This window comes from Poecilia mexicana, unplaced genomic scaffold (genome assembly GCF_051168715.1).
Source record: "Poecilia mexicana isolate PSO_F unplaced genomic scaffold, ASM5116871v1 scaffold_16, whole genome shotgun sequence".
Lineage (NCBI taxonomy): Eukaryota > Metazoa > Chordata > Actinopteri > Cyprinodontiformes > Poeciliidae > Poecilia > Poecilia mexicana.
Window position 1 is genome coordinate 23006687 of NW_028263385.1, and position 25572 is coordinate 23032258.

General features: G+C 39.7%; 2 protein-coding genes across 4 annotated transcripts in view; both read left to right on the forward strand.

The window, feature by feature from the left end:
* The window catches only part of cobl (cordon-bleu WH2 repeat protein), a 52877-nt gene extending 35028 nt beyond the window's left edge, over positions 1–17849 (forward strand). For all 3 annotated transcript variants that reach the window (XM_015001017.2, XM_088013563.1, XM_015001020.2), the window contains 9 exons: positions 1930–2500; positions 9148–9457; positions 11664–11767; positions 12756–12944; positions 13038–14596; positions 14682–14903; positions 15076–15186; positions 16119–16412; positions 17114–17849. In XM_015001017.2, the coding sequence (XP_014856503.2) occupies positions 1930–2500; positions 9148–9457; positions 11664–11767; positions 12756–12944; positions 13038–14596; positions 14682–14903; positions 15076–15186; positions 16119–16412; positions 17114–17197 (3444 nt within the window). In that variant the 3' untranslated portion in view covers positions 17198–17849. The remainder of the gene's footprint in view (positions 1–1929; positions 2501–9147; positions 9458–11663; positions 11768–12755; positions 12945–13037; positions 14597–14681; positions 14904–15075; positions 15187–16118; positions 16413–17113) is intronic.
* Positions 17850–21132: 3283 nt separating this feature from the next.
* grb10b (growth factor receptor-bound protein 10b) overlaps positions 21133–25572 on the forward strand; it is an 84036-nt gene continuing 79596 nt past the window's right edge. The window contains exon 1 of the mRNA XM_015001030.2: positions 21133–21986. The gene's annotated coding sequence lies outside the window, so the exon portion shown is untranslated. The remainder of the gene's footprint in view (positions 21987–25572) is intronic.

A 25572-nucleotide genomic window follows, 5' to 3' on the forward strand; every position in this document is an offset into this window, starting at 1 on the left:
GTAATCACTAGATTTAAATAGAGAAAACGGGCACATCCTGACGCAATAGTTCACACTAGATGATTTTTTGCCCCTGTTTTCCCCTTACGATAATTTTAGAACGTTGGCTGCTGGTGATTTCGTAACCGATTATCCTGTAGTGTGTGGTGTGTTATGGTAGATCGTCGTGGTTTTCCCCGACTGGGAGCTTAACGCTGAATGTGTCAGGTAGCCAATCAGAAAGCTCGGATTCTCCTCCGTGCTTTCTGAAGGGAAATTATGAGGGGAATCCCAAACAGCTGACACGGTGCAACCCGAAGTCCAGCGGACATTGGAGATTATATGTGGAAACAACATTAATATTTATTCAACATTTCATGCAAAGAATATAGAAATGACAAGAGGAGGAGTTGGAGCCAAATTGCTACCGCAGTTGATGAACCCGGTAACTTTTCAGCTGTTCTTCGTTAATGTGACATAAATAAGTTATAATGATTTTCACTCAGTCAGGACTTTACGCTGACTCTAGCCACATGCATCACAGGTAGATTCTAGTAAAGCATTGCCTGATAATGCCTGATTTTAAAATTAGTTAACTGGACTTGTAGCCATTATTTTGTGTCCATGTGGCTGGACACCACACGGCACAATTGAACCCGATCGAACCGTTATACCTAGGATTTCTGTCGGATAATGGTGGTCTCTCATGTTTTGAAAATGGGCCGCTGGACATTACACTAAGGAAATGAGGAAGGGAGGGTCAGTGGAGAGCACCGGAGCTGAGCCTTTTTTCATTCAGTGTCATCAACAGAAAGAAAAAAGGCAGGAAGAGACGATAAAGCCGATAATTAAAATGAGGCCGAAAGGTTTAATTTATCGTGCGATTAATCGTTTATCGCGACAGGCCTAATCAAGGAAGCTATTGACAGGAAGACTCTTAGTTACTGTATGGACACCAAATATGTGTCCAGTTTCACCAAAATAAAGTGGTGTGTATGTAGGACTGTTGTGCTCCGTTGATAATTTACTCTTTTTTGGAGTACATCTCTTTTTCTGTTCCTTCCTTTCAACAGCAGAGGGGCCTAATTTAAAGATGCAAGACAAATTTATACATGTAGACTCAGTGAAGGCAGAATTCACACCAAATGAAACCCATTGTTGGAAAGATGCCATTATACATTATGTTTAAATTGATATTTATTACAGTATGCAATATGCATCTCCTTGGACTACAGTAAATGTTAGCAGAGGTGTAACTACCAAGCGTTTAGCCTCTTTACGCCTGTAATTTGGTAACACTACTTGTGTATTGCAGCATGTAAATGTTTTAGAAGGTAAAGAGAGCTGGAGAGGTGCTAATAGTATAGGGTCTATATTTACTATGAACCAAAAGCAGAAAGACATTAACACTGTTAACTCACCCAGCATACATGGAAGATGTTACTTGATTACATAAGGCCAATATTATACATTAAATGAAAAACTTCAATCAGCTAAATTTCCAATAGAATCCACCTATGCATAATTTGATGTTAGAATAAGTAGATAGGAGAGCATCATCAAGACATTTTGGCCTACTTGCAAAATGCTGTGTAGGTCATAAGCTAACATCACGCATCAAAATTAATGCAAAATCCTCATGGGGAAATATGGTGGTGGCTGCATCATGCTATGGAGTTGCTTCTTGTCAGTGGAGACAGTTGGTAGAGACTTTCCTCAAAAGTCTTGGAGTTGAAATCGCAACATAAGATGAAGTTTGATCGTCATTGTTCTCCATTATTATGGTTCACGGTTCTGTCTGTCACACAAAATCCCCTGGAATACATTGTTCATGGTCGTCTTGTACAAAATGTGAAAAATTACCATATGAATACTGTCTTAAGACTCTGGATGAAGAAGGTTTTCGCATAAAATATCTTACACTATCTTCTTTTTGCTATGTTCTGTTAGGAGGGCCTTAGTTCAGAAGGCCAAACGAAGAGAAAGGCTCCACCTCCTCCACCCACGCCTTCCCCCATCGCTCTGGATTCTGATGATCCTTCAGGAACTGTTGTTTCTGTTTCCAAACACCGCAGCATCGAAATTCCCACCCCGGTCCCCCGTACCAGAACACCACAGTCGCCCACATTCTCTGACTCTGCGGTCATGCAGGCAGCAGAAGTTTCTCGTTGTGAAAAGGCACCAAAATCTCCGCCCGTGCGCGATGCCACTCCACCCCGAAGTTCTCCGTCCCCCAGCAGCAGCACCACCACCACAGACAGCCTGGTTGTGCAGGATTCCAGCTCCGAGCTCAGCCGCAGCCTCGACGACTCGGATGTTGACCTTGACCAGGCTGGTTCCCGCTGCAGCACCAGTAGCGCGGTCAGTGGGCCTGTGCAGGCCCAGCCCACAATAAAAAAGTCCAGCACGACGACCACCCGACAAAATAAAGGGAAAAGTTCTGACAGCAGTTCCAGGTCAGACTCTGAGTCGGCCCTGAATCTCACACTGGACGAAGCGGAGAACAGACACAGTGGAATGGGTAAATGTCTTTTATGACTCTAAATTGCTTTCAGAAAAACAATAGAAATCCTAATCAATAAAGTGTTATTCTTGAACTCCTGTTAAACCGTAAATTCAAGATATATTTGAAGAACAAAGATAACAAATTTCAGGTGGCGCTCACTTAACTTTTGACAGTCGTGGCAGCGACACTGTGAGGCAGTCACAAGTTACCAGTTGAGGTTTTCTACCTGTCTGCCCTGCAGAACTGAGCTGTCACACTGCAGGAACATCTGACTCTTTACCTGTCAGAGAGGTGACGTATATACCCAGCTAAGAGAAAGGAGGCTTGTATGCCTGCGTGTGTTTGATAGCTACTTGTGGAACTTTTTTCTTTCTTTCTTTTTTTTTTTAAATCGCAGTTCTTGACACAATGGAGTCCTTGTCTTGAACTTAGGCTTATCAATCTCTCAAGCTTTGTCTGTCTCTGCCTTCTTTTCCTTTATCTGTCTTTCTTTCATATGCGTGCAATCACACTCAGGATTTCAGAGACGTGGCGGATTTGCATGTAGATAAATCTGTCGTAGATTTACATTTTCTGACCTTTAGGTGACCTTTTTTATTGACTTCTACGTAACCCAGAATACTCTCAGTGGCAGAGTGAGACTGCCGCGGGGGGTTGGCGTGTCTGACAGGGGCAGAGATGAGAGATGCACGGACCTCAAAAAGGATGAGAAGAGGTGAGAGTGCCAGAAGTGTAGAGAGGAGAGCGTGGGAAGGTTTTGACAGAAACGGCGGGGTAACGAGGCAGAAAAACCGAGGCTGGCAGAGTTTTAAGGAAGAAGAAGGCTGCTGGAAAGGCAGATAAAAGCAGATGAAACGTTGAAGTATGAGATGACTAGTTTATAAGGCAAAAATGAATGAGAGGTAGTCATCAAGATAATTACTGAATCCATAAAATACAGTGCCAAAGCTGTCTTTTCCAATTATATTTATTGAAAAAAATGTTTTTATATTTTTTCTTTCGTCTGAGTGACATCTATAAAGCTGTATGATCAAACAGCACTTAAGGGGAGCAGCACCAGTTACACATCCAAATGGCCAACAGCAGGATGACTTGCCGAATACCCCTACTAGACAGCTGTACAGCAGATTTGGAAATCAGTTGGAGTTTTCGAGGCAGAAAACCATTCTGCATTCATTCTTAATGCTAACTTGGTAACCAGCACGATCTCCAGCCAGTTAACTTGGATAGTCAACACATTCTGTTTGGGTTTTTACTCTGATATAATAACCACTGTATTAGCAGACAGGCACATAGCCTTGGAATTTGTTCTTTTGCCTGCCACGCAGCTGAATTCAGGGATGTTGTTAAAGAGATGATCAAAAATAACACCTGTCTCATTCATTTTTATGTGCTGAATTTGTACTTTCGACTTCAAACAATCTCTCCCATTATCTGAGGGTCTGAACATAAATTGAATATAGTTGCTTCCTGCAAGTTTGCACTGAATCGTGCTAATCTAATGGCTCTGCAGACCGGTCTCCTCCTCTCAGCACACCATGTTCCATATGTCCTCTCTATTATACGTCATAAAAAAAAAAAAAAAATCAAGTCTGCCATCTTTAAATTTGGCCCAGTTACTCAGTCCGCTGTTGTTTGCTGGTAACACACAAACTGTGTGCACATTTTAGCAACTGTATTTTCCTTTCACTAAGTTAGCTGCTGGATGTTTTTTTTTTTTTTTTTTTACTTCCTTGGTGTCACTTTTCTTAAACCTGTTTATCCTCTGTTAACCGTTGGTACCCAAGATAGATTTACCGTGCTATGAAATCTCACAGGAGTGATACTTGCATTTCTACTGGAGCTGTATTTTCGTTCCACTCCTTTGACAAAGCACAATCGTGACCTGTGCGTCTCCTTGGCACTGGGCTCTCACAGTGACTGCAGAGTTCACAAGATGCCATAGGAGCAGCAAAACAGGTGTGAGGCTCGCTTAAACGAGCCATTGCAAAAGCAGATTTAACGTCTGCGAGTTGGCTGCGTTTTTGCGAAGCGAACTGACGCACCTGATTCATATCTCTTTCTTGTGCAACGGCAGCGTGGTGCCAATCTGATATCTCTGTCAGTAAGAGCAAATTAAATACATGCAACACGCGTTCGGTGACAGTGCTAGAAAGCTGAAAACACAAATTAATCTAATCAGAAGAACAAATTTACCTACAGGCCAGAAAAGTCTCCCTTTCAAATCATTTAATCTTCACAAGCTCGAGGGTAGAAATAATAATACATCATGTTAAAACTAGTCTCTCATTGAAGTGCCCCTTTGGTGTTCGTATTATTATAAATGTCTCAGTGATCGTCTTCATTAGCTCATGTGGTGATCACATTATTTTCCTGTCATACATCAACTCGCACCAAGTTATAACAAAGCGACCTGTCACAGCTCTGTTATGCTTCCAAAGCTAGGTTTTTACCGCTCAGTTAATCCTGCCTGTCGGCTTGTTTTTCTTTTAATGAAATGCTTGTGGTTTCTTCCCTCAATTTACTAAGATACACATACTCTTGTTGTGGAAATTTAAAATGGGAGATAATTATGCCAAGCAGAATTTCTCAACCTTTCTATGGTTAGGCTCGTAGATATAAATATCTACCAAACTGTATCTTATGCGGGTTTTTTTTTTAAATTATTTTCCCCCAACTTCTATTTGGTTACTGCAGCACAAACATTTGAAAATGTGCAAAATTGCAGAACCCCAAAATGGCCGTAACCCTAATCCTGCTGCTCCTGTTCAGTAAGAATAGAAAACAGCAGAGGGACTGCCTGTTCTTTGTTTCTCACTTGGATAAACTGACTATTAAAAGATTCCTCACCTTGCAAGTCTGGCCATGAGCAGCACCTGGCCTCAAAGATGTAGTCCTGCAAAGAAAGATAGTTTGACCAGTGGGCTACTACCCAAACATTGTTTTCTTTGAGACGAGTTTACATCCATCCATCAGTCTCCGTGTTTATTAGTCTTTCCTTCATTTCTGTTATCATTCCTCTTTCTTTTTGTCTTTTTTCACCATGTTTACAGTATTTCCCATGGAGAAATGTTGCCCATAAATTCATTATTAACTTTGCATAGATGTGGTAAACTGTGTTTTAAAAGGCCCTCCAACTTCATACATTTGATTGTGGATAAATGTGGAATTTTGACTTTGAAAAAAATGGGCTGTAGCCCCGTAACATGAGAGCTAAAACAGCCTGCCCTAACCTCTAGATTATCTGTTCCTTCGTGTTCTCTTCCCCTCCTCCGGTTGTGCTTCAAACTGCATGACCCCACAGGATCACATGGAAGTGGAAGAAGCAGTTCCCCTGTGTGGGATCCGCATGGATTGTTGCCATCCTCTCTTTGTAGTTCTGCTTTATTTTTTTTCCTAGAAGCTGCTCTCCTGAGACACAAATGGACGTCTGTCTGAATTTATATCCAACTCGTTTACATGTGTGTAAATGTATGTGTCCTAATGCACTTTCCATTTCTCCTCTCCTGAGCGAGTGATGCTGGGTCCCTACAAGGTCAACATGCTCCATATCTATGACTGTCGATCTCAAAGCCATGTTGGTCCTTCTGGGTCTGCTATGTCCAGTTAAGGTCAACACCAATCAGTTGGAGTGTCTTTAATGTTTTTGCTGTGTACATTTATTCAGTAACTCAGAGTATATGAAATGCATAATGGAGGAGATTGCTGAGTGATGCTGAGCCACCATCTGTTACTGTACATGTTCTCAGCCTTGCCATGGCAGATGACTAAAATAGAATTTTCTGTTTAATTTCCTTATTTGCCCTTTTGTCGTTTCTGTACCATCTCAATTTAATGTTTGATGCTTTCTCCTCTAATCTGATCTGTTCTTTCCTCTGCTCCCCGCCCCGCACCCTCTTTGTAGTGTACTGCTGTGGACCTGTGCGTCTGCGACCCAAACACTCCTGAAGTCTTTCTCTGGCTCAGTTCTTTCTTCACCTTGGCAAACCTCTGTCATCAACTCATTCTTACTGCTTAAACCCTGCCTTGTTTTCTGTTGGACTTTCTATTACATCCTTTGTAAGCTGCTCCATTTCATTAGTTGAAAGCTATAGTTTCATATCTACATCTTGTTAGCATTTCAAAGGAGGCTTTTGGTGTTTTCGTAAAGAAATGATATGTGTTATACATAATTTGCATGGTTTCACATTTCTTTTGATTCTGTATGAGTTCAGAGCATGTTGTGAGTGGACTCGGAATGTGGTTTGAGGAGAGTGAGGCAAAGCTATCTGATACTGCAGATATATGCGATAGCTATAGATCAATAGGTGGACAGTTTGTCTTTGAGTACTTAGTGTAATGCGTTGGTTTGGAAATCTAAAACTTGAGTAAATGCTTTAATTGGTGCTGGTGTCAGAGGTTGTAATCTATGTGAAGCATGTTGTTTTTTTTTTTGTTTGTTGTTGATATAAGCTTTAGATTCAATAAGAAAATATATATATTTTTTGTTATATATAATTCAAGAGTTAAATGTAGCAAACATTGACCATAAGAAAAAGCATGAGCTAAATGTTCTTTAATAGTGGTGAATCTGAATCCAATAGAAAATTGAGTTAAGTAATCATAGAAAGTTTATCTTTATGACACTTTTTACAGACAAATATCACACTTTGTTGTAAAATAAAGAATCAAATACCAAAATACACTGCCACTGTAAATTCATCCTAAAGACTCGGTGACCCTGATTGTTCCTGCCGTCCCTAACCTTTATCTAATCTAAACTAAAAGCAAAGTGCCTAATGTCAGCTAATGTGTTTGAGTAATTCAGATGCCTTTAATGAACAGTGGCAAAAAAATAAATAAATCTGATTTTTTAGTATTAGAGCCAATCAGGGAGCTGACTGTTTTTTTTAAAACTCTTTTTATAAGGACAACTTCATCCATATTTCCTCCAAAAAGGTTTTTGATTTGAAAAGATAAGTAGCACAGTTGTTGACATGTCAGTGCCTCAGTTTTTTTTTTTTTTTGTTTTGTTTTATTTTTCTTATTCAAAAGTCATATATAAAAATACATTTTTGAGTTGTGCTGCAAATCTGACATCTTGGATGGAAATAAAAACAATTTAGCCTTAAGCAAAATTCCCTAGGAATCATGTTTACAGTTATGAGAGTATTCTGTTTGCTGTATAGTTTGTTTTTCCAGGTAACTGTTTAAACTTATCTTATTGAAAGCAGTACTTGTTGTGAAGTGTGTGAATACAATATCCAGTGGTGCTCTGTTATGTTGCATGTATCTTATCGAGAACTCTCTTATTTGAATTTTTGAGGTATGTTGCAAACTTTAAAAGGATGTCTAATTACGAGGTCAGTAGAAATGTGGCAATGAACTTTTTTTTCATTTTTTTTTTTTTTTTTTGCCTTTGAAGCATATTTTGTAATTAAACGACTGAAAACTGAACCAAGACAGTTTTATTTTAACTTGGCTTCTTGCATGGACAGCCGTTGTCAGGTCCTGACTAATAGCACGTGTGTGTGTATAGTTAGTTGACAGCTTGGGAGTGAAGACGTGTTTGGTTTATCTTTAACAGATGCATGTACTCAAGGTCCTTTCTGAGCTGAAGATTTGAGAACGCTGCGTGTCTGTTTACTTGTGTGTAAATGGTAGAGTGTATACGTGCGTTTGTGTGTGTGTGTGTGTTACCCTGTGTGTGATGTGTGAACGTGTGCAGATTGTGGCTGTAACTGGCATGATTCAGCAGTTGCTGGGAAGGAGCTGGGAGGACAGCCCTATGAGTCATCACCACATCTCCTGGAACTGACTGTTCTCTGCTCAACATTCGGACAAGGCCTAGAGCTTACACTCCTAATACACACATTAAAATACTCGAGGTCACTTTTTCCTTTTTTTTTTTCACCACAGTGCATGTCCAGAGTGATGCTTAGCTCTCACTTACATCGGTGATAAAAAAAAACAAAACAAAAAAACAAGGTCACTCACTGTTGAAGGCATTTCGACCAGGCGTAACTACAGAAGGCCTGACAAACAGAACGTTTATTTTTTTATTAACTTGGCTGACGGTTCAATGAGATCAGTGACACTAAATGCATTTCCCAGAAGCCACAGAACTGACCAGTGAATGAGTGTACTGAAGAGATGAGAGGGCATGAGGCAATTCCACCCTTTCCCTTAAACCAAAAAGAGTTGAGGACTATGTTAAAAATGGAAATAAGAGGGTTTGTTTACAGTAAGTCAATCTGCACATGATATAAAATATTTTATTAAACCACAAAGGGCTGTGCCCCAAGCATGCTTAGCATATTTATCATATGCTCTCTGGTTTGCATGTATGTGTGAGTGATGTCAGGATCAATCTTAAAACTTATTCCAGTAAACCACATCTTCAGAACCTCTCATTTTCTTTTTCTTTTTTTTTTACACGAAAACGCTCTTGCCTTTCTCATCCTTTTGGGTTATGGGTTATATTTCTGAACGTGAGGGATGCATAGGGAATGAGAATTATTGGCATTGTTTTTGTGTATAACCGCTGTCTTACTTAACAAAGGTGTGCTCTGGAAAGTCTTTAATTCTCTCTCTCTCTTTTTTTTTAAACCTTGGCTAAAACTTCAAAATTGTGTGTTAACACTCTGTATTCACACAAATCATTTCTACCTATTGTCCTCCAGGTTGGCTTCATTCCAAAAAGGCTTCATCCATTGTCCAGAAACAAGAAACCACAGCGCCTGAGGCTGAAACTCTTTCTCTAGGCAGCAGCAGCGTTGGCAGCAGCCTTCCCGACCAAGGTTATAATCCTGAAGGTGCGGCAGAGGGTGAGGACTCTGGCATTGTCAGTTCCCCATCTGACACCCAGATGACCTCTCCTGAGGGGAGTTTATCAGCTGATGGAAAGACCGGTGACACAGGAGAGAGAGTACTCATTACGGAGGCTTCAAGTGACAGTGATGAAGAAAATACCACTTGGGGAGAAAAAGACAGGTAAATAGAAAGTCATGAAAAGCTCAGTTTGAGATTTCTCTGATTATTTTAGAAAGCTTTGAACCGTTACTTTGGTTTAAGTGGTTATTTAATGTGACTATATGGGGAAAATATATGAATATATTTTAAAAATCTTGTTTGAAAACATCTAGAGTGGTTATAGTGGAACCAAACATCATCCAGAGTTTATTACCATATGAAAACATACTAAGTGAAACTTGGGGGAGTGCAGGAGGGAACACAGGAAACAACAATGAAGAGTGGTTAAAAACAAAGACCTAATGCTGAGTTTGGTTTTAGTCATTCAGTCATCTTTATTATCCCCAACCGTCAATTGTTGTGCCGCACATTAGGGAAAAGAAACAGTCATTCATACATGTCCCCATACCATACATACTTGAGAGATGAAGCCATTTGAAATCATTAAGAAATGTTACAAGTGTAGGGACAAATGATTTTTAAGTCTTATTTGTTCTACATCCTGGGGAAAAAAATTCCTGCGTCGAGAAGGAAACAACCAGAAAGAAGTCCTTATTGAGAGGGTGATTCTGTTGCTCCAATATCCGTTTTGGTTTTAGTATTGACCTAGTCTTGTACATTTGAGTACGGTCCCTCAGCTCAGATCTATTCCAACAATTTTAGAGTTGGGTGATAGTCAAGAGTCTATCTCTGTCTCCGACAGTAAAAAGTCCAAATCAATAGACAATGTTAGAAGTAAACACAGGATCGATTTAAAAAATAAATAAATATTCAGAATGAAGTCAAATTGAAACTGTTGTAGTTGCAAACTACTGGCACCCAAAATAATAACAATAAACCTTCTTCACATGTTCAAACATCACAGGAACATGTTCACAAATATATTACTAATAATGAATTTGCTGACAAAATTACAAACTTATGTTCTGGTGCATCGTAAAAATAGTACTTGTACTTTATTCATGCTAACTCTAACTCTGTGCTGCAAAGCCTGAGCTTCTTCTTCTGAATTTGAATGTAATTAATGTGAACATTGTTGCCACCTGCTGGCACAACATCTTAGAGACAGTGTAGAGATTTTTATTAACACTAAAATATGTCTCGTAGTGTTGCTGTGACTTGGATGGGAAAACATGTCGTCTGCAGACTTTAAACAGAACCTAATTTCAAAAATCTTTATACCTTTCATGTGGATGGAGAATAAGAAAAAGAGGTGTAAAAGTAGGGACAGGGGTTATAACCTTATGCTTTGTAATTTTAAATTGAATAATTGATAATAAGACTGTGTGAGGAATTCCTCCATGTGAGCCAGCTGATCTATAATACTGTAAAAATACCACTTGAAATAATTCTCATGGCTTGTCTGACACCTGCACTTTAAGATTGTGAGTGGTCCATTTTGGCCAACTTGTTTCCAGAATTTTACTACAGTAGGTTTTATAACCAAGCACAGCTCCATTATATTATACTTGAGTTGTGTCCAAAGCTGGCTTGCTCAGCTGGGCTTTCATGGTTATGGTTTTAGGCCCTTGTTCAAAGGTCCTTGGAAGGAAAATTCTCCTCCAGATGTGTTGATTTTTCGACTTGTTGTGAAATATTTGTATGGTACTATGCCCAGACGAAGGATATTGGAATGATGCTCTCAAACAACAACCAAAAAAAAAAAAAAAAAAAGCTATGAATCCAGAGTCTGGCTTAATGCTGCTGGCTTCTTGGTATTCCAGGAAAGCATTATAGCACTGTTTTCTCAGAATCACTGAGGAACAGAGGATCCAATCCAAGTCTCCTAAAAGATAAATTTTATTTGGTTTGGCCCTTATTTTGCAATTTGTTATGGCTAATACGGCACTAATTTAGGAGAACGCTCTTTTGAACCCTGAAAGAAAAATTGATGAAGTTGATAAAGTGCATATTTGAAATCCAACAAACTTCAATAAAAATCCTATTGAACCTTGAAAGAGACATAAAATGCCAGATTTTTCTTTCTTTTATAACTGAACTACACCAACCCTTTTTACTTTTTTAAAGCTACATCAGTAACTGGAGGTGCGGTGAATGAACTGAATCATAGAAGAAGCCATAACGTGCTCAGTAGTCCAACTAAAAGCTATGAAGTGTTGTTTTCTCTGCTGTACACTGCTGTCCTTTATCTGTTACAAAACACTCGTCATGTGTCATATTACAAGTGTCTTGTGTATTTTACGTTTGCACACATTTTTCGGCACAGTGTCAGAAGCCCTCGTCCAGAATCGGTCAATGGCTTTAAAGACGACTCTGAGCTCACAATCCAGCTTCATCAGACTTTGGCAGATTTGGAAGCAGACCTTGCAGGTGAGAGACACAACATCACAAAGACACAGTGCAGCTATGCGACCTTACAAAAGTAGTGATGTGTTTTTTTAATTATAGTCACATACTTCAGTGTATTTTATTGGCATCATATTTGTCAAATGGGGTGAACGTTACACATTTTCAAACACTGTTTACTAATTTTGATGCCACCCTGAGTCGGTATTTTCCAACATAACAGCTGTAAAACTTGGAGAGTATGTCTCATGTATAGCTACAGAAATCATTGCCCTTGTTTTATTTAGTTTTTATTTTTTCCAAAATAAAGTCAAGTCTGTGTCAAGCTCAGCTATATAGGATACAAAATGTAAACATTTTTTATTTCAATTTCTAATTTGATTTAGGTTTGGACCTTGAGTGAATTATTCTTACATTCAAATCTGCTTTGATCAAAAATAATTTTACTTTGTATATCTGTTTTTTTTTTGTTGTTTTTTTTTTATTCTATTACAGTTAACCTCCACCCCAGACTTAAGTCTTAGGTCACACATCAAACACTGACCAGCTTCCCTGCCCCTGCTTAAATAAATATGGTGCTACACCCTCGTACCACAATGTGGCTTGATATTGATGAGCACTGTTAGCTTTTTACCACATGTAGTGAACTGCATTCACTAGGTCAGAAGTTTACTCATGACTTGTCTGGTGTGTTCATTGGCCTTTTGTGATGCTGTGATTCACTGAGGTTATCCAACAAACCTGTTGAGAGGAAAAAAGATTAGATTAAATAGCAGTCATTTGGTTCACTTTAGCAGAAAGTTGCTTGCACTGGGAGTAAATAGGGGTGAATACAAATGCACACATAGTTCAAGGGGTAGGTCTACTTCTGCAAGAAACTGTTGATGCTGAGCCTGATAGATTAGCCTTATCCAGAAATGACATTCCTCAATTAAGAATATTTTCTTTAAATAGTTTTTCAAGGACAACCTGCCCAGCACATACACTGATGTACAACCGTTCCCCTTTTCAGAACATGAAGTAATCATCTCTGCCAAAGATGGCACTGATACCAAGTCCACAGACGGCAGCGACGTTCCTGTGTCTGTAGTGGACATGGATGTGCCAGTCACAGCCATAGATGAGGTACTGGAGGAATTTGAATTTGTTGTAGAGCGTGGAGTGAAACCACTTACAAAGACTGAATCAACTGACAGCAAAGGTAGGACAAAAACAAAGGACCGGCATCTAGAGTAACTATTTTATGTTGTCTCAAAATAGCTAATTGTCTTTGTTGTTTTTGTCTGATTTACAGGCTCTGTTCATCACTCTGCTGATGAGCAACAGAACCAAAACAACAGCGCCTACACAGCTGCTCTTACCGACAAGATAAGCAGTGCAAGTTCTAAACCCTCTGAAAAGTCTATTGCACGACAGGAGATCAAATCTACAGGTAACAAAAAGGAAAAAAAGGCAAAAGACAAAAAAAGTAAAGAGAAAAAGATTGCTGAGAGCAGCACTGCGAAGGAGGGCACGCGAACAGTGGCAGTGAAATCCAGTGCTGACCCACAGAAGACCAGCAAGCCTCCTGTGATCACAACTGACCTTGTGCAACATAACACTCAGTCCGTCCAGCAGAAGTTTGAACTTCCAGCAAAGATTCAGAGGTCAGTTTCTCCTGGGAAGGATGAAGCGCCACATAAAGTAAACCAGATCAGCTCTAGTCTCAGTCCTCTGCACGGTAAAATTACTCACAACGCCACATCTCGCTTTGGTATGAAAACATTCACTGTGGTCCCTCCAAAACCCTCCGTCACAAACGTCACCAAGACGGAGCCGACCGACTCAAGAGGTCGTTTTGCTATTAAGATCGACGATCAGGGGAATATGGTGGCAGCAGGCACACCTCACTTAAAATCCAGAGATCCACCTAAATCGGAGATTGAAAATGGCACTCCTGTTTGTGAAAATGCCAAAGCACTTTGGAGCTCTGACGGCAGAAAGGAAAATTTGGTGACTCAAAGAAAAGGTCAAGTTGATAAACTTAAGGAGGGCACAGATGTCCTGAGCATTGCCTCTTCTGTTGGCTTGGAAGGAAAATTAAAGAGCAGCAACCCAGAGTACCAGAAAGCAACACTAACAGTCGAAACTATAGTGGCGGTGAAAGAAGATCACAAACTGCTTCGAAAAGACATGAGTCCAACCAGGGAGTTGACCGAGGTGGAGAGCAAGATTTCAGTGTCCAACAATGTTCAGAGGCCAAGTAATAAACCCTCACTGCCCCTTCCTCTGCACTCGGACAGAAAACAGCAACTCAACTTTGTTAAACCATCCAGGAGGACATCCAGCCAGTATGTGGCGTCTGCCCTCACTAAGTACACCCCAAAGACCTCAACGAAACCTTCCAACATCCCTAAAACTACAGACTCCCCTGACTCATTGAAAACAGAGAAGGCTGAAAGTTCCAAGAAACCAGTCGCTCAACTCCAATCCTCTCAGGTATCTTTGTCAGACATTACGGAGAATGACTCTACTTCCACAGTCAACGCTACTTGTTCCAAGAGGTCCACGAGCTTCCCAGAGTACATATCAGACAGTCGGAGGGAGTTTGCTCAGGTGAAAATAAGCAGGGAACTATTTGAAAATGATGCCGTGGCCAAGAAACATGTTTTGGATCCAGCCGACAAAGAAACGGCCAAGAAAAATCACAGTCACTACAACGGATCTCCACAAATACAAGTCTCTAGCAACAGCAGTGGCGATTACATTAAACACTATCAACCTCGAAGCCCCAGCCCGACAAAAAGCAGTGCCCTACACTCATCTTTCAAACCGCCCACAGCCCCAAAGACCAAACCACAAGACCAGATAGGTGTAAGTAACTGTTTGACTGCAAATATTTCTTGACAAATGAACTCTAATTCAGATTTCTTATTTAAAGTGTACCTTGATATTACAGGGAGTAAAGGATGTAGTGAATGAAGTGAAACTGCAATCATCCACTGCAGTATCAGACGGCACTGAGACACCTGGGTCTGGGTCTGTGGCAGGTGTGACCTTGTTTGGGCCTGTTAAAAAGTTCAAACCAGTCATCTGTAAATCTGTTGAGAAAGAGACGTCTCTGCACAGCAGCCTGATGGAAGCAATCCAGACAGGTGGAGGCAAGGAGAGGCTGAGGAAGGTAAGGACAAGCTGAAGGCGGAGCATTGTGTGAATGGATAGATGCCAAAAATCAGCAAAGGCGTTCGCAGTACTGCAATTAACCAGTCACTGGAGATTCTAACTTCATATTTTAAGCTATATCTTCATCTAATAGACTGATGTCATTCTTTTTTTTTTTATTTTATTATTAGACATCCACTACTGCCGACAATGGTAAGAAAGTGGCTTGTGATGAAGAAGGCAATGAAAGATCCGCTCTTTTAGCTGCCCTTAGATCCCAGAACAGCAGCAGACTGAAAAAGGTAAAACAATCTAAAGACTTTTTATGCACCATCACTATGGTTGTATGTGAGCATGTCAGTCTTGCTCAAGAGCTATTTTATTAACTTGTTAATCTTTATCACGTATTGTGCTTTTCGATTAGATCTACATTCCTGATACTTGGCCAAATCATTTATAAATAGGCAACAGCTGTTAGATTTTAATTTTGCTCCCAACACATATCATTGGGGTGGAAACTTAGAGAAAACTTTGTTCCGCAGTTTTAAAATATGTAATTCCTGACTGTTATAATGTAATGACTAGAGTATTAGCTGCTCTGGACAGATGTGTCCTGCTCTTTAGCTGACAAACAAGGATCTGTAGCCTTAGAATCTGTGAACAGCATTGTAAAGAGCAAAAAAGTAAATAAATTGATTGACTCAACAATATAATGGCAACAAACTTTAACAGTTAAGCAAACCGAGTACCATAAAAAAAGGCCATTGTGCTTGAACAATTTCCATGCAGAAAGAGCGTGCACATCTTGCTCTGGGAGCGGCTGACGTGATCTGAAACAGCAGATCTACAATCGATATCAGACGTTAATTCCAGGTCTTGAAATGACAGATAAATAAAAATGCTGTCATCGGGACCTTGGATCAGAAGGAGACGTCACTAGTAAGAACTAATCTAAAGAGAACATTTTCATTCTGGAGGTTTCCCAGCAGCAATAACATTTCTGAAATGGTGACCATTTCGATCAGAGCTCAAAATCTTTCTTTTACATAACTTCTGCCGTCACTTAAATGTAAAAAAAAAAAAAAAAAAAAAAGTATATTCGAGTAATAAAGCCACATAGCTATACATATAGTGTATGGTATTTGCTCATCACATACTGAGAGTAAATATCACATACTTCTGTCATGTGATTTCGCTTTTACAAATGAAGCTGTCTCGCTTTTTGTGTTTGCAGACAAAATCTAAGGCCGCCAGTGAGGTTGAGCGGTTCAGGAAGGAGTGCTCAAAGGAGGAGAAAGCAGTGGAGTCATCCCCCTCCCCTCCGTCTTTGATCCAACCTGCTTTCACTCCACCCCCACCACCTCCACCTATGAGTGCACCTCCGCCACCTCCTCCTCCTGTATTTCCCCAGGGTAAACCTAACCCTGTGGGTCATTTAAATGCCAACGCCGCCTTGAACCCTGCCCTGGCCAGGGAGGCTTTGCTGGAGGCCATTCGCTCTGGGTCTGGTGCTGAGAAACTTAGAAAGGTAATGAATAATCGATTAGCATTATTACATTTTTCAAAATGATTTTTTGAAAAATCATTTTCAAAAATGAAAATGATTTTTTTCATTTTTGAAAGATGCATGTTTGAAAGATGCCAGCATTTCCCATGCTGCTAATGGCCGCATCAAAAAAAAAAAAAAAAAATCTCTTCCGTCTTTTGATTTGCAGATGTAATACAAGTACAAAAAGGCAAAGTCAGGATAGAGTCAGGGAAGAAACCTTGGAACAGCAGCAGAAAAACAAAACATATTGAGCTGAAAGCGTCCTTTCATCCCACAACTTTGGTCTGATTTCAGATGGTTTGATCTCACAGTCAACACTAATGAACCCTGGGGATGGATTTCAGATTGTAGCACAGAAATATTGATAGTCTGTTTTGTGCTTTTAGTCTCTATCTATGTAAAAACTATTTTCTAGAACATTCATTAGGATTTTACTTGATACAACATTCAGTATTTCTGTGTAGGTGATTTTCAGTGATGTGCAGTTTTACTTTAGCCACACTTAGCATTACACGTACACAAAATAAGTTCCGTTTTTGTCTTTTCTGCCTGGTGCACCATCTTGCACATGACTAAAGAGATATGAATATTGTTGAGGGCCAGCGCACTGTTAGGCACTAATCCATTATTCCTCATAGTGGAGTGATGCAAAAGTGACATGTTATTTTTCCCTCAAATAGGTATCCGCCCCCAGAAAGACTGTCCAGGTGAACGGCAGGCTGGGAACTATTCATAAAACCTCATCAACGATCCTTCAGCATTGAGCTGGTGACTTCCAGATCACAGCAACAAGGACTCAAGCTGGAATGCGATTGATACTTTTTAACATTCAAATTATTTTTAAGACATGCCTGGACTGAGTCACTGGACATCATAGAGAAGGGTTTTGCCCTACAATAGCTAAATAAATAGATTTCCTATTTTAAGCTGTCTACTTTGACTACATCTAGAGCATCCGATGCCTTATGCTTAAATCAATGCAGTTTTAGAGGAACTGGAGAGAGGGGATATTATTGAGAACAATATTTGCCTGTTTGTAGCATTTGGAACAGTCTGAGAAAGGTGTCAAATGTAAAATGTTTGCAGTTAAAATGACACCCACGATATGAGATGGATCAACCTCGCACGACGCTTTGGAAAATGGTTGTATCCAGTGTTATACCATGATGATGTTTCTGATTATACCTTGCCATTTGGACTCAAATCTATTCTTATAGAACATTGTGCAAACATGTGCCAATGAAAGCTATGGTACACCGGACTTTTACTTAGTTTTTTTGTTCCTCTTTTTGTTGACCTTGTACCGCTGTAAGCTATGGATGCCTTACGCCGCTGCTGAATCAGTGTTATGTCTATAATGTCTGCTTCGTAAATTGTAGAATGAGTGCAATAACAGTGTCTGATGATGTTTCCAGATTTGGAGTATTTAATATTTTTGCATTTTAAGATTATTTCAAGCATATGAAACTATGACAAGCAATGCTTGCATATATATATATATATATATATATATATATATATATATATATATATATATATATATATATATATATATATATATATATATAATTTTTTTTTTTTTTTTGTTGCCACCATCAACAATTTTAGGATCTGAGGTGCAGTTCACTAAAGATAACTCGCTCGTGCCTGGAAATGTTCATTTTCAAGCTGCTTTTTCAAGACTTTTTTGTTGTTTTGAACAGTTTCAAAGAACTGTTTTGTGTCGTATTTAGAAGGCCACTAATAATGATTCATCTTTTCATCTAGATCATTAAGTAAAGCTGTAGGTAAACTTATATTTGCCTCAATTTAAGCTTATTGTTTTTTTCTGCACCCATCCTAGTGATATTAAGGGGAATCCAGGATTTGTAATGAACCTGATAAGTCATTGCACAGCTGTTGAAGTAGATTCAAACCTAATCGCCTTTAGAATGAAGATAGATTCAGGTACAGTTAATTGCTGCTGTATATTTAAAGGTAATTTTTGACTAAACGGAGTTCAGTTGACCGTTTCGTAGAGATTTGTTCAACTACAGTTTCAATACTTTTAGATTGTATACAGACTTAAGCCTAATGCACAATTGTGTATTTTCTTCTTTTTTTGTGTGTGAAAATTTAAGATAGTTTCATAGATTTGATTTATGATACTAATAGATTGAGTCTTTTATAAGCTATTATCATTTTTCCTTGTTGGGAGTTGCACAGTTATTTTTGTTTACCTACATTTTTGATTCAATAAATAATTTTTTAATCAAGAAAAAGAAGAGTGCTTTGTGAACGGTTTTCGATTGTATAAGGCTGTTGTATTTAGAGCACGAAGTGTATTTGATGTATTTGTGTGTTGGAGCCTCTTTCAGCATTGAGGTTGTCCAAAGGCTGTGGTCATCCTGCTGTTCTTATGAAATACAACTTCTCGGGCACACCACAGAGGAGCTGCTATTCCGAGCAGCAGCTCATGGTCCTGACTCATCATTGTGCGGTCATACAAATTTACTTTTAAAGAAAGGACCGTGAACTTCCTGATTCCTGAAATGTTAGTCACCGTTTCGCTCTACGTTTCACCCCCGATGCAAAGAAGGGACACAAAATATGCCCATTAGTTGCAGAATGAAACGCACAGTTCAGATTCTGTTTTCAGATTCCACAAAGGATTAATAAGTTTTAAAAATGGTGCTTGCTTGCAATGTTGCTTATGTCTGTAATTAATTATAAAGGTAGATTCTGATTTTAATAAGCATTTCACTAAGTTGAGATTATGCATCTGAATTTTACATGCACTGTTTTTCCAGGAAAGACCTTTTTGACACGGCTTGAGAGGAATCTTTTACTGAAATTTGCAAACTTCCCACATGTGAAGTATGGGGGTGACTGCATAATGTTGTTTGCTTCAGGACTGACTGGTGCACTGCAAATATTGAAACAACTTTTTGACGTCACTCATGAAGTGAAAGCTTAGGCACAAATAAGTCTTCCAAATGACCAATGACCTACAGCACACTGCCAAATTAGTCACAGAATTACTTTTTTGAGAGAGGCAATGCTACCAGTGTCATTACAAATATCAAGGAAGTCTATTCAAACTTCAGAATTTAAAGAATATTTAGAAGTAATTAAAACATTTTCCTGAAGTTGCTTTAGCTTTTGTCAGACATAAATCTTTTAATTCTGACCTACATAGGACACGTTTGGTCTCATTTAATGTCGGACATTAAGGATAAAAGCACTACTTTGTCTTTTTATACAGAATCTGTAAACATCTGAATTCAACAACATTGAACTGCACCAAACCCCTGGACAGCCTGTGCCCAGCAGGAGCCTTCTCGTTTTGATCCTAACAGCTTACCGCTGTGTACTTGTGCACTCAAATTTCAAATCTGAAATGTTCTACCAAGCATTAAAAAAAATGAAGCCAATGCTGTTACTCCTCATGTTCTCTCAGCCAGCAGTAGAAGTCTTCAGCATCCATCCATCTATCCTTTGCAAAGCCCTTTAAACTTTTCAACAGTATCACCATGCCACCTTCAGGGTATCTTATTAAAATTTTCTGCAATAGATCAACAAAAATATCCACACGTTTGATACATTTTTGACTTAAAAAAAATACAACTGAAAAGTGTTGCAGTCATTTGCGTGCAACTGCCTTTTAGTGTTAAACTCCCAGTTTTGCTAAGGCATGAGTGGTTTGTTTTATAACCACTTTGTGTTGGCTGATCACATAAAGTCAGAATAAAATACGGTAATTTTGCGGGTTGAATGTGACAAAATGTTACGTTTTGCTTCAGAGATAAATTTCCGTTCTGTTTAATTCAGTAAGGCTTCAATGTGTGGACTTTGCTCCACGTATTTAAAAAGTGGCTCATGAACTTTATCACACAAAAACAAGCCAGTTGAGCAGCTCTGATGTTGATCTCAAATTGTACGATAAATACTCCACGGTCTTGTGCAACTCGGCAACGCTCGCAGGTATACAAAGACAACAGTTGTGAGCGTGAACTGGTGTGATGAGATTTGACCCCCTGTTGTGCAATTTACACACCTTGTGGCAAAATGTGTTTTCACTGCAGATTGTGCTCGTCAGAACAAGACTTTCATAAAAACTGGAGGGTTGTCCCTCGCCCTGAGCTTCTGGAGTATCATAGAGCGCTGTGCTCTGCTCCGGTGCTTAAAGTCTACATGAGATCATTTATGATCTAGTCATAAATAATCACTCATTTGAAAATAATACAAAAGATACACAACATGGTTCTTTAATTGCAGTTTTTACCTTATGTACATGCACTGTTTTAAAAGTGACACAAGGCATCAAACAAAAGCACATATTAGTGGAAGAGAAGAAACAATAAATGGCAAAATTGGAGCTTTTCCAAATCTAGAAAACATTTTATTGGTTTCTAAGTTTTGTTGAGTAAAAAACTAAGAGGCAAAAGAATGAAAGTTTCATCATCATTAACAGATTCAGCTGTTTAATTTTATTTATTTTGTTTTTTAGTTTAGTTTTTGTTTGAATGAGACACATCAGGTTCCTACAGAAACAGGAACCCAAATGTTTTCCGCCTTGATGATCTTCAAAAATAGCTGCTCATGGTCAGTATGTTCAGAGGGAGTGGTACAAATTCAGGTACTCAATGCAACTGACTTTATAATTGCATTATAAAGCCATACAAATATAATTTGCATGGCATAATCAGACTGCACTATAATTACAACTGAATTGGACTGTATGTTACCGAATCTGTCACTAAGACTGGACTGTATGGGTAAGAATTGGCCTGTTTTTAATATATGAGTGAGTATTATGAGGGCTATAATGAAAGGCCAACAAAAGTTGTAATGGTAAAGTAGATGTAAAATGTTGCAAGTTATTTTTATAGTTGTGTTTTTTTAATCTGGAACACATATTTCTGAAAGGAAAAGTCATAACAATCATGATCATAACGAGAGAAGCTGCAGAGAGGCACTCCACAAACGTGGTCTCTACAGAAGAGAGGAAAGAAACAAGGCCTTTGTTGACAAACGTATGTTCAAGTCTTGCTTGCGGTGAAAACACTGTGTGTGGCAGAAGTCTAACTCTGCATACTATAATGCCCCGACGTCATCATCCTTCTTATCAAACCTGGAAGACGGAGGTGTCCGTGTCGGGCTGGGTGGACACTTTTCTTTAGCAGACACAGGGAAGCACTTTTCTTCTTGCAAGACCCAGCCGCCTCATTATTGAACCATTTTCATGTGGGAGCGGCCTATGCATAAGTGGGAGGAGCTTGTTTTGCGCTCCTGTATGTTTGGGCGCGTGTACGTGCGTGTGTCCTCCTCCCTCAGCTGCAGGAGATGAGCTGCCCCGCAGTCTTTGCTACCACTGTTTTCTTTCCTTTCTCCTCCTACCTCCTTCTCTCCCTCCTCCTCCTCTTCTCCTCCTCCCGCTGCTTCTGTCTATCTGTCCAATCTGGGTATGTTGACCAACGTGGCCTGATCGAGCTCCGTAGATTCATCTTCACCCTGCCTGGACGTTTTTGTCCCACGAGGATCGGAGCCGTCCTGATCTGATCTGGCTTTAAGGTGAGCGCACGTTGCCGGATAAAACATGTATTATGTTCCGTACTGGTTTGCGTGTGTCTGTGTGTAAGTGGATGCAGGACAAAAACGAAAGTGGGTGCCTTAGTACACTGAGCAAAAGTTTAATGTGCCGATATGATGACACATGCTGTTTGGGAACACATGTGCGCACTTTGCGTAACCGCTCAGCGAGAGCCCCGCTCCCTCTCTCTGACATCAGCCACCAAGCGGTCATTGGACTTTTAGCCAAGTTGATTCATCGGAGTGGACCGTTGCAGTCCCACCAGTGGGAATCTTCCACTGGAGACACTTCAGCCTGTTCCGGTGTCTCGAAACATGCCGACGAACTGCCGAGTCTCATGCGCGCTTCCCAATCAACTTCCGACTCTGATCCCGGTGTTCCAGGGGGAGCAGGGTTTTGATCCTTGTTTACGGTTCAGAACACAGTGACCCCTCCGGCGGGATTCTGTGGATAGCCACGCTGCACCAGCACCCCCACCTCACCTCACCTCACCCCACCCCTCGACGCTCCCCGGTCCCACACCTCAGTTCTGAAGGAGTTCCACTAGTCTCGCCTTATCGCTGGTTTTCCTTTGGGTAGCATTTACTTTAGGCTTTGGGGGGGAGGCGTTTTCCCAGAGACACTCCAGTGGTTTCACTGCAGTGGTTCCCAAAGTCGACTCCGGGGATCCCCATGAGGTCCATGGGATGGTTCCAGGGGGTCTGATCCGAACTGTGTAAGGATCTCTTGAAGTAACTGCATTTTGGAGATTTCTCTTATCTCCAGGAGATTTATAGTCTTGGGTTCGTGGACATTTTGTGTTTGTTTGATTTTTTTTAATCCCCCCCCTGCCCCCCTGCAGATCTTGCAGCTGCTGGGTTGTTGAAGCAACTGGATTAAATCTGACCAGATTGTGTAATCTGGGGTGAATTAGATTTTAATTGGTTATTTCTTCAAGTTTTACATGTCCCTTTTTTAAGCTAGCCTAGTGGTCTGTTACCCATCTGCAAATTTATGCAGTTGATAATGCATTCTGACTCCTTTTCAGAATGCATTATGGGAGATCTGATTTGCCTTTTCAAAATGTTATCTCTTATTATTTATCGCCATAGGTGCAACTAATGTAAAATTTCAGTTTAATCCCCCTTTAACATGTCATCTTGCCCCCTTCTCACACTCGCGCACGCGCGCGCACACACACACACACGGAGAAAACAACCAAACACAAAAAAGCTAAATAAACTTTAGATGTAAAATTTTTGAAAACTCCTGAACATTTGCTCTGTATGGTGAAAACTGAAACAGGGACGCACATTATCAGGAGACTAACTGCATCACTTTTCTTTGTTTTATGACTCTGAGATTTATCATCCCTGCTACTGAACATATATCACATGTGGGGAATGAGGCCAGTTTAGACTCCATCCAACTGACGAGACATATTACTGATATGCAGAGCATGAAGGCCTGACAATTGAAATATATTTTCCTACAAAATATATCCAGGCAGTCCTTTGGATCTATGCAACTGCACACACTGATATTGCACTTCTGACCATGACTGAAAGCTTTATAAGGACGATTTCAAAAGGGCCTCTTTTTTGTGTCCTAAGGATCGCAGTGTGGCAATTTATGTATACATGGATAAACATGAGCTTATTTAGTGTCAGTGTTACTGCAACTATTACTATTTTATTTCAAGGCAGTCACATTGAAATTCATCGTCAAAGATTGTAAGAAACTCTTGATTTTTCCTTCCATAACATTTTACTAATGGAATGTGGAAATGTCAACATATGGGTAAAATGTTACAGATATCTGAGCTCATCCTTCAACCAATCAAACATCGCTAACTGATAGCAAGTCACTTTTCTTTTCATTTTTTGTGACATAACAAAATATGTTTTTTTTTTTGTTTTTTTTCTGGTACAAAAAAACTTTTGGAAACATTACTTGATACGGTATGTTAACACGTACGGCTGAAATCGCATTGCCACTTCACGCTTCAACTTGCACACTTCCCTTTTATTTGGTCTGTTTTAAAAGCGTATTGCGGCAAATCTCAGCATTGAAATATTAGCATTGATGCAGTCACTGGTCCAAATTACAGTCCAGTAACAAATGAAACCAGAAGAGGGAAGGAAAAGATGAAAGATAAGTCCACTGTGTAGGATGTGGAGACGCCTAGTAGCAGAAACTGATAACAGCAAGCAAATACCCCTTCCTAAACACCCCAAAGTACTCATACTAAGAGAGCATAGCGGTAGTACATACTATGTAGTACTATGTAGTGTTGCATTACGCTGCATAGCAGTATTGTGTGTTGCATTACACACATTAATGCAACACTACATAGTTGGTAGATTTAAATACAGGTAAAAAAAAAAAAATTCAAATCTTTAACATGAGTAAAGTTACTTAATGAGGGAAAACTCCCATAATTATTCATGTTTTACTATTTGTAACACCGCTTGTGAATACCTTATAGATCAATCTCCTGCTTGTGCCTTGTTTTAAGCTCTAAGCTCATTCAGTCTTATATTTCAAAAGCACCACATTCTTATGGTTTTACCTGCCACAAAGACCACTGATTAAAACTAACACTAAATCTCGTACAGCTCATATAATCTGTTTTATTATTTTACACATTCCTGAATGAATAAATAAACTCAAGTTCAGTTTTCAATTTTTTTTTTTCTTGTTTACCTGTGTGCTTATCGTGCCTAGACGTTAGGAAAGTAGTGGTTTAAAACTCGAGCTAGAGCTTCAAAGGTTTTGTGGTTATTTTATTTATGCTTTTTGCCCCATAGCCATTACTCAGGGTACATATTAATAACTGAAAACATTCATTGTTTATGTACCTTCTCAGTCCACTGAAGTTTGGGAAATATGTTTGAAAACCTTAGCATGCAAGATATGAAAGAATAACAAACATTCAGAATTATTTTAACCAAATTTTGATGGATTATGAAGCGAGTAGCTTATTTAATTACCGTATTTTCCGCACTATAAGGCGCACCTAAAAACCTTCAATTTCCTCAAAAGCCGATAGTGCCCCTTATAATCCGGTGCGCCTTGCATATGGACCAATAATGAGCCAACAGAGGTCTAGCAACTACGGTAAGCAGCCGCCGACTTCATTTTCGCCCATAGAAGAAGCGCTATGGGTGACCATCGTCCGGCCACGCCCCAGCCCAGTCGCAGAAGGCTCTCCTCACCGACCAGAGTCGGACTGTTTTGTTGACATTCTGTTTAATGCAGCTCCATCTAGTGGATGCATAACGTGACTCCAGCCTCTACTGTAGTGTCTATTCTATGCGCCTTATAATGCGGTGCGCCTTATATATGAAAAAAGTTTTAAAATAGGCCATTTATTGAAAGTGTGCCTTATAATCCGGTGTGCCTTATAGTGCGGAATATACGGTAATAGGTTATGCCCTCCGATGGACTGGTATTGTGTCCTGGATGGATCTGACTATGATTAACTACAATGATTTATGCAACTTTTTGAGAACCTCAACTTTAAAATAACGAAAGCATCTTAATTGTAAGCAGCGATGGACGACCTAAACACCTTGACGCCACTGC